Here is a 9,857-nt window from a genome sequence, read left to right as displayed (position 1 = left end):
ATATAGACGCTTGAGTCGTTGGTTTTTGTTAATATAACTGTAGTAGGACTAGGAATTATATTCTTGTTATAATAGAATTTCAAATCACATGAAGGGATGCTCAAAATGTGCAATGTGAAGGGCAGTTAAATAAAATTAAATTATAATGCTGTTTGGTAGGAAGCAACAGAACATAAATCTAAATTCTGTAAAACTTTCATAGTAGACACCGGAAAGATCGTCGGGCGTTCTTGTCAAATTTAAGAAAAATTAGAGCTGACTCATTGTAATATAAAACCCTTTTTAACGTATCGAAATTCAGCATATGGACTATTCCTTTTGTCGACGAAGAAATTCTTTCATTTGGGCATATATTTCTGCTTTCACCACAATACGCATCTTCTTAGAATTTTCCCACAGCAAACCACCATACTCTCGTGCAAAATCACAAGCAGACTCGAAAACATCCTACGAGACAATGAACAAGAATATTACAAGATGAAAACCCACGCGTTAGTATCTTCATGTAAAGAATGCTAGACGAACTGCTTACTCTCGAAGGAAATTCATCATAAAGATGAGCAGGATCCATCTCCACCCTGTTCAAATCCGACTCCCACAACCTAATCTGGTTTTACATCAAAAAAGAAAAATAGTAGCCATTTCCCAATCACCGATACAGCACTAGCCAGAAAATTATCGACTCAAGTACCATCAAAAGTTAGAATCATTTGAAAAAATCTTTCACAATAACTTGCTAGTTGGAAAACATAGATGGAAATTTAATTTTCACAATGGAGCTGGAAAGTATAACGGAAAGAGCAAGAAAAATAAGTTAAATTAGATCTGGGATAAAAAGCAATAACCTGATCAGTAACATTTTCTGGTACTGTGGGTATTTTCTCTGCAACTCGAGGATGTGCATTCTGCTGGAGAAAAGAAATTATCTGCAATCGCCAAAATTCAATTTCAAATTAAAAACAACTTAAACTGGTGGTCCAAATCTTGAACCCACTATTCACCGACAAGGAGAAACTTAATGAATCAAAATTGAGGCTTTAGGTTTCATTAGAAAACCTAGTTACAAATCCGAACAAACCAATAAACGGTTAAATGAAGAGGACTCCTTAGCGTCTGAAAGAAAATCATAATTTCTTTCTGTTGCAAAATAAGTAATGAACTTTTAAGCAGTCTTTCATCTTTCTATCATGATGCAGAGTAGTGACGAATTTCCAGCGTGCCAAGCACAGATCTTGGTTTGCAATTTCTCAACCCTATCATGATGCAAGAATAAATAGGCAGAAGACATCTGAAAGCGAAACTCACTGTAGCAAAAATACATAGGGTAGAATATGTAGAAACAAGGAGTAAAGTTAAACCAAAGATAGAGCTATAGTTGTCGTTAAATGACAACCCAGACAACACTAAAGATACATTAGAAGGCCTAAATAGACAATGAGAACTTGATCCTTGCCTGCTCTGAGGTAATGCCACTTTCAAAAGCTTTATACAAGCTTTCTTTTGTAATTGCACCAACAATGAGGTTAGGAAGCTGGTACTCGATCCTGTAAGTTCAGAATAAATTATTCTTCATAAAGAGAGAAATGATATCCGTCACAGTGATACTTAAATGAGAACAGTCAACTTAAAAACAAAGACTAATATTGACTTTGTTGCAAATGTATCCCATAATAAAATATTACAACTTCCCGTAATAGCACACGATCCTAAGGGGCCTCCACCCTCAGTCATTCACAATAACAAATTTCAAAGACCAATAAAAACAGATTCGAATCAATTACTTGTGATCATAATATCACTCTTCAGCACCAACATCAGCCACTGAAACATATCTTCCTCAGAATAATAACAACCAGAAACATTTCCCCATTTCTTTCTCATCTACTCTCCCAAAGCTCAAAAGTCAAATCTAATAACTAAGTCTATCTGATGCAGCAAAAGGTTGAGTTACAGTTGAGTTTATGAACCACCTATTCTCCTGATGATGAAAAGGACTGATTGACTATCAATTTTAACTAATGAGCATGTCTGGGTGAGCTTATAAGTGTGCTTATTTTACTTATGATGAGGAGGAGGAGGAGAATGAAAAGATATGTGGACATGTAAACATGCTCATAATTGTCTAACGTGAGTATTTAATAAAAGATGCAATAAAAAGCCAAAGTTCTGACTACAGTTACTCGTTCACAGATTGGCTAAGCTTTTAAGTGCTTATAAGCCAGGTCTCAATGAACATGTAAGAAAATTAGACAAAAGTTACAGATCCTTAAAAAGGTATGATTAATAGTGATGTTTGACACACTTAGAAGTTTGGAATTTTTATTTTTTTAGGTTTCTGAAGCTTTAGTGAGCGTAACTCAATAATTATCCAGTATTAAAGGCATTTTAAACCCGTAAATCTGAAAATAATATGTTTGCTATTTTCCTGCTTAAGTAGATTAACAGCTGGTTTCTCTCTATATGGTGTAAAAGTTGAATCGCCATCTTGTAGCACAATTTACTAAAGTTCCTAAATTTTAGCACAATTTACTAAAGTTCCTAAATTTTAGGTCCATTTAACTTTGACTCAATGTTAAAGTAGAAAAAAAATCATGTAAATACATACACTCAACAAACAAAGAAAATAGCTGAAGTTCAGATCCCAGAAATTGCAGAGCTTTCAAAATACTATGTTCTTGGAACTTTAGAAACAAAATCAGACTAGATATAGTCAAAATACACCTAATTTTTTTCAATAGTAACCAGTTTTTGTTTCATAAAGTTAGAATTGTCCAAAATAAATTGAAACGTTTCGCATGGAAAAAAAAAAAGAGGGGGATTTCTGTATTTTACAAGGAATCGATAACTAGGCGAGACCTATAATACAAATGCATTTAGATTTTCAACAACCAAATTAAAATTTGACAGTCCTGATAAAATCAGTTCCCACTAAACCGGGAGTGAGTAGCTTGCCAAACAATACCATCATCTTGGGTCGGGATATTTTAAATGCATGCATAATATTTAGACAATCAAATGAAGTCCTGAGCACTTCTCATATAAATTTGCCCTAACAACTTCACAATGATTCATAAAGCTAGTTTGACTAAGCTTACAAAGGGGTAAAGGTCACTTCTAGGTACCTTTTGTGTGCAAACCTTTGGACAGCTACTTTTTTACATTTAGGTAAAAATTGTTATATACTTCTAAGGTAACTCTTCCATTACTGTCATAACATACTACTTGCTCAATTTCAACTTTAAATAATAAAAACACCATTCATTTTGAACCATACCAACTGACTTATAAGTGACATTTTAAATTTAGACAAACGTGCTCATTTATATCTTTAGTCAAATACTGGATGCAGAATTCAACTACACTAGGAATAAGCACAACATATTCATCGACACACACAGAGGCAGGATTTATCAGTCATCTTTCTTCCTTAAGAGGAAAAACACCTTCAGTTGGCACACATTAAAGCAAGCGAATGGCATACCTTGAGAAGAGCCGCAAGATCTCGCAGTGTAATTTAGATGTTGAATATGCATACATCCTGAAGTTCGTTTCCACGACAACAAATCCCTGATGAAATGGAACCGCAACCAAAAGGGAACAAAGGACATCATTTACAAAACAGTTTCTTCTCCATGTCACAAGAAGACTAGAATTCAACTCGGCAAACAAACATAAAAAAAAAAAATAATAATAAAATAAAATAGCGTGTAAAGTTTCCAACATTTTGACAATGGAATCAAACATTGTTCTCTGCTCAGACCAACACAACAATTGAAGGGAACTTCTTGCTAGCTTGACTGCCTGATAAGCAGGCAAATGATTCTATGCAAACTACCTGTTTCCTTGAAGATGAATCAGCTAAGCTAATGGAGAGATTTGTAGCCAACTTGGTGGGTATGAACCAACTCTCTTTCCTGCCCTGAAGCACAATTATCAGTGTTTAATACAAAATGGTCGGCAAGAATTATAAAGGTCTAATGAGCAATAGTTAGAACTGCAATTGAAATGGCGAAGAGCAGATCCCACCTGCTGAAGCTTGACCAATCCCAAATCTGCAAGATCCTTTATTATTTGGCGCTGGACATCAGTCAAAGTGTTCACATTATATGCCTACAAAAGCAATCATTCAATTCAGGACCATGTGAGGGATGAACCTCCACTTTTTGCTTTATTTATTTCTTCATGGCATGGCTCTCTATGTTGAATTGCTAAATCTATTGGAAGGATTAAGAGGAAAAGCCCCAGAAATGCATCAGAAAGGCAATCTGGACAATTATAGGCTACGAATTCAAGTATTCCAAGCTTCCCCATGAAACAAAGACTCTAAGTACATACAATACATCTTATAATACAAATTACACCAGCATAAAAAATCTGAATCTAATACCTCGCCAGTCACATGAAAGCTGAGTTCCAGCAGGAACGCTATAAGATCAGCTGTATCCACGCCATGATCCTACATCAAAATGCGAAAATCCAAAACAGATGCATCATAATCCAATAGGTTCACACGGTTTTTTCCCCCACTCCAAGACGCACAATTAAAACAATATGCTATTCATTATGCCTAATGAATTGGGCGGTTACATTATACCCTTTTCGCTACTCCATTTGGTCCTACATTACATTTACTAAATGATCAACCTGACCAATTTTTTTGCAACCTTGTCCGGGCATATTAATGCTGGTGTACCCCTTCCTGTTCTAGCCTTTATTGCCCAAGTGAATAGAAGCATCTTTATACATGCATCAACCATCTATTTTCTAACACTGTAATACATGAACAAAAATCAGGAAAATGTAGCACAACTTATATGACATTCAGAAATGCTAAAAAGTAACACCTAAAACAAAATTCTCAGAATTTAAAGTCATGTAAAACTCTCTCAACTTCCCCTCCAAGCGTGAAACCAATACCAACAATAAGTTAAGCCTTATTCCCGATAAACTTTTTGAGTACATGGATCCTTATTTGACACTTCCTTTATTATCCAGCGACACACTCCTGAAAGGTCCCAACCCACAAACCAAACGGGAAAAACACGTATCAAGCCAATATATTCAAATCCATAAAATTGTTAACATATGGACATAGTCAATTCCATTTTTAGAAGTTAGAACTAGATTAATACATAAGACTTAGAAGTTAGAACTAGGTTAATACATAAGACTTTTCCAGATGAAAGACTCTAGTTTGGCATCTGAGATTTTCCAGGTAGAAGTAAACTTAGATTTATTACAGTCTAAAAGTTGATGGTTCCAATGGTCTTATGAACCAGATCAATTAGAAGAATAGAAAACCAATGACAAAAAATGAATGAAGGATACCTCAGAGTTACTTATATATTCTCTGATAATGTACCAAAGTTGTGCACTTGTGTCCATCAGCTGTTACAGACACTTATCAGTAAGCTTTACCAAGAAACGGATTTTCAACTAACGTACATTTGCACTCCTACCAAAAACTGGAAGCCACTCTCAGTCAATTTTGGGGGTTCCCGGTCATCTCTGTAAGAAAGCCAATGTTAGTGTATCATTACATGAAAAGACCTGCATAAAAAAAAATGCAAGTATTAGAATTACCTTTGGTTCAGAAGGCAGCGTTGGAACACTTTCATCATTGAAGAGCTGATATTTGTTGATTTTTCAGCTTCAGCAGAATTTATAAGATGCAGCAAGAAGCACTGATTGCCACAGTTTGCAAGTTAAAAAAAGAGTGCCCAAACTTTTAATGGAAACTGCAGAGCGACCAAACATGAAAACTGTATGACATTGACTCAATCCGTAAACAGGCCATCTGCCTTGGTACACATCCAATAAAGTGTTACTAATGTAAATAAAAATAAAATGGGACGATGAAGAAGATATTTGACTGGTAGTATATCTCCATGTGAGCAAGGTTTATTGATTCTATTATAAAACACTCATGCAATACGACAGAGACAATTGTAACATATAATGGCATTCATACCTCCCATTGTTGAACAGCATATGCATCTAAATCTTCCAAGCTAGGGAGCCTCACTGTGACGTTCGAAGGCATCGGTTCTCTAGGTAATATTCCACTGCAGATTCCAAATATTATAGGCCCACACATTTATTCCTCAAAACATATTGTTCATAAATGAGTGAACAAAGGCTACAGATGTATTGAAACCTAAAACTTACCCGTGCGATATGTGCTTCTGGAGGTTGAGCTGAAATGTAGGGTTTAATCTGTAAGTAGCCTCTTTTTTCCTGCCACAACAAAAAAAAAAAAAAAAAAAAAAAAAGGACTAAAATCACTTTTTNNAAAATGGACTCAAGCACTGTTTGAGCGAAGTCACAGACATCAATAATGTGACTATAACAATTAAATACATAATCATAACATGCCTTACAAAAAGAAAAAAAAATCACAGGCATTGGCTTTTGCACAGAAAAAGGAGAGCCACAAATTTCTAAGCATCAAACATGGCTACCATACTTCAAGAAATGAGGAACAAGATGAAAGACAGTCAAATTGTCAAGACAAGATAGTCACTTATTTCCCAAAGAATTACCTGTTTTGCATAATATCCTTTACGAATTTTTCAAGTAAATCAAGAATAGAACAAACTTTATTCATGCAATCCACAAAGCAAAATGAATAGCCATAGATGTTGACCAACTATTCTAGGATGAGTATCACAGCTTTAAATTTCAACTAAAGCAAACAGTATGCTATGGACTGTGGAGAGACAACAAGAGTCTGGGTATACTAACAAATGGGGGGCATATATTTCTAAACACACTTGAATAGTTCATGACCATCCACTAGAGTAAAGATGTGAGCACTAATACATGGCTGTGGTTTGTTTAGAAAATGTGGTTCGAGGAACTATATGTGGAGCATTTCGGCATAAATTGATACCGACTCCTCAAAATTTAGTAACTCAGGTACCTATTGTTTCTATTAGACAAAGTTATCGAGATAAAGAGATAAAGAAAGTGTCAAGAAGTGGAATTTTTTGTAAATGTTGCAAGGCGAAATTAGAAAAGGAGGCAGTGGAAACTCAATTTAATTAACTGCAGATTTGGCTATGGAAACTACTTTATGTAGTTCTAGGACCACTTATCCTCCTCAGAAAATAGAGACTAGGCAGTAACTACAGAGGTTCCAGCTTGTCTCTTAGTTAATGACATAACATCTTGCTTTAGGTAACTGGATAGTGGCAAGTGACGATAATTCAGGCAAAGAAGGGACTAATATTTATGGACTGGCACCACTTTGCAGTATTAGATTGCATAACTGGAATACAAGAAGCCAATTTATCTCTACATCAATAGAAGGCTAAGCCATTTCCTACAAACTCGATCAGCCGAATGAGTCCTTTCTCGTTATTCTATTCCATTCATAGCTACCCTTCCTGAAAGCTCCAATAAAGTCAAATCTTTTGCAAGCACTTCATATCATGTTAACTTGGATCTACATGTAAAAAAATTAACATCTTTGTTGGTGCCTATTCCACTTGATCTCATCTAATTTTTTTACGTAATCTCTTCTAGTTCAATTAAAATCAAATATTTTGCAATCGCCTTATTTCATGTTAACTTGGGACAACATGTCCCTAATTTATCATCTTAGTTGGTTCCACCTCCACGTGATCTTATTTTCTTAACGGAACTCTTCCAGTGGGGTCACTCAATAAGCAAATTACGTATAAGGAAACAAAGTTATTACAATAAGACAATGACTAGTGTCAATAGTAAAAGGCCTCAATCTTTAGAATTCAATCCTTTAGCATCCTGGAAAGGCAAGGCATTATTCAATTCATTTGGCTAAGAATATACTTAGGGGCGGAAAGATATGATAGGGAAGGCTGAAATTTATTTTTTTCAATAAACACATACCATAAAAAATGCTCTATGTCACATGAGATTTAGTTTAAAAGGTTAAACTCATGATGATAATAACATTCATTTTACTTCAGAAACCAATTTGCTTTTGGGCTGGGGCAGGGCTGGGCTATAGCCCAGTCCAGTCCAGCCCCCCTCTCCATCCGCCTATATACAACTTTTAGTCATCTGATTAGCAGCTAGGTTTCACTTTGTAAACAAATGCCATCTTTCTATGATTGGAAAGAAATTCAACCATTTCGCTCATTTTTAATGATATATGTGCAATTGTGCATATAGGGTACATGCTCAGGTAATCCACATTGTAGAAACAAGAGTTGACACCGAAAATGATAAAAAAATGAACTAAATGAAATCAAAAGGACTTTCCATTTTTGTCTTTGAGGTAAGAATCAATTTCAATAACAACTATGTCCTGAACCTCAAAATTCAAAAGAGAACTAGTGAATAAATTCGCTAAGAGAGTACCATTTGAACAACATAGTCTAGGAATTGTATATGAAGAAACATATTCTGGCAGTGAACATTCAGAGAACTTAAAACAGAGAACAAATATGAAAATAAAAGTGATACCTATCAAGAGTTTCACTCAAGACTCTCAGCTGTATCAATCGATCAATGGCCACTTTGTGCTTTGAAACCCCATCAGGAAGTACCCATTCTTCCAACAACTTCGCCGTCACTGGTCCATCTATGTACAACAGTTGGAGCACATATTTCTTTGCCAATGGGGGCAACGATCTAGGTATAAATTCAAAACGGGAAAACTAATATCCAACAATCAAAACATCGATATTAGGTTAGCTACTTGCCTGCTCCTACTTATGACTTAGCCCATGTTTGACAACAATTAAAAATAGTTTTTTTGGGGAAAAATGAATTTTGGAATAATGATTTTATTTTATTTATTTATTTTTGGGAGAATGTAGTGTTAAAAATTAGGAAAAAAATTTGGGTTTAGTGTGAGAATATGTGGTTGAAAATGAGTTTGAGAAAAAAAGAGTTTTATTTTAATGATTATCAAACAGGGGGTTAATCTCCACTACAATCTTTTTTCATTCGACATAAATAGGAAGACTACTTCCAAGCCATTGCAATTCCTAGCAATTTCAAAGAAAATTTACGGAGTTCCTAATTGTGCAACATTCTTAATGGTAGAATAGAAAAAACTATAATCAGAATTTTGAATCAACGGTAGCGTTTTTTTATAGTTATACTTAATTCGTCCACAGAAAACTTGAACTACATGCGAAGAATTGCATTAAACTTGCTAATTGATCGAAAAAAAGATAGAACGAAAAACACATTCAAACAAGCACATAATGGTTTACCTGAGTATTGCTTCACAAATGAAAGAATTTTCATAGAGTTTGTCCAGCTTCAATGCAGGTAATGATGCCACCATGTCCATAAAATTTCTTGCCACCATTCTCACCTGCGGCATCTTTTATTCTGGAAAATAATAGATTTTGAAATATTATAAGGGCATCGCCTGTAAAGATAAATGATAAGTAGAAAGAGAATAGCTGATTGCAAAGGCATCTGATCTCATATTTATAGAGCTACTAACTATCTGGATTCAGAGATTTCATTTTTTGGTGGTCCGTACGGATTTTACACTGCAATAGTAGTCAACGGCAACACAAAATGCACCCATTATCCTTCAGATGTGAGTGGACCTCCATTGTTACTATTGGACATCTGGCTTGTTGGTGAAAATTCAAAAACTACTTCCAATAGAGGAAAAATCAAAGAAATATTAACCACACTCTCATTGTCTGTCTACTCCCTTGGTTACCAAAACACCCCCTTTTCTTTGAAAATATTGCCCAGGGACATCACTTTTTCAAGAGAAATTCAACCTACATTATTGGACGTGACATTTGTCATTTTCTGTCTGTGTAGGTGTCAATTGACACATTTTTCCATGTGTCTTTGAAAATTTGAGGGATATGTTTTATCTAGTTTAACTATGACCA

The 9,857-nt window shown here is 35.0% G+C and overlaps 1 protein-coding gene across 1 annotated transcript; it reads right to left on the bottom strand.

Annotated features, from left to right (window-relative positions):
- Window positions 1-106: 106 nt before the first annotated feature.
- Window positions 107-9,351, bottom strand: LOC111377899 (RNA polymerase II transcription factor B subunit 2). Its single transcript, XM_023001048.1, has 15 exons — window positions 9,210-9,351; window positions 8,452-8,619; window positions 6,169-6,237; window positions 5,972-6,065; window positions 5,584-5,684; window positions 5,460-5,508; window positions 5,329-5,388; window positions 4,388-4,456; window positions 4,027-4,110; window positions 3,836-3,919; window positions 3,482-3,567; window positions 1,454-1,544; window positions 846-926; window positions 533-607; window positions 107-447 (listed from the first exon to the last, which is right to left on the bottom strand). Exons 1-15 carry the CDS (start codon window positions 9,320-9,322, stop codon window positions 310-312), a joined length of 1,362 nt encoding a protein of 453 aa, XP_022856816.1. The 5' UTR covers window positions 9,323-9,351; the 3' UTR covers window positions 107-309.
- Between the last annotated feature and the right edge of the window lie 506 nt (window positions 9,352-9,857).

The sequence above is a fragment of the Olea europaea genome, unplaced genomic scaffold, assembly GCF_002742605.1.
Source record: "Olea europaea var. sylvestris unplaced genomic scaffold, O_europaea_v1 scaffold1741, whole genome shotgun sequence".
Lineage (NCBI taxonomy): Eukaryota > Viridiplantae > Streptophyta > Magnoliopsida > Lamiales > Oleaceae > Olea > Olea europaea.
The sequence above is the reverse complement of the archived record's forward strand: the minus strand, read 5'-3'. Positions and strand labels throughout refer to the sequence as shown.

Coding starts and splice junctions, on each gene's coding strand:
- LOC111377899 (XM_023001048.1), bottom strand. CDS start 9,322: ATGCCGCAGGTGAGAATGGTGGCAAGAAATTTTATGGACATGGTGGCA. Junction 3,920..4,026: donor GATTGGTCAAGCTTCAGCAG/GTGGGATCTGCT, acceptor ATTGTGCTTCAG/GGCAGGAAAGAGAGTTGGTT. Junction 927..1,453: donor GTGGCATTACCTCAGAGCAG/GCAAGGATCAAG, acceptor TGGCGATTGCAG/ATAATTTCTTTTCTCCAGCA.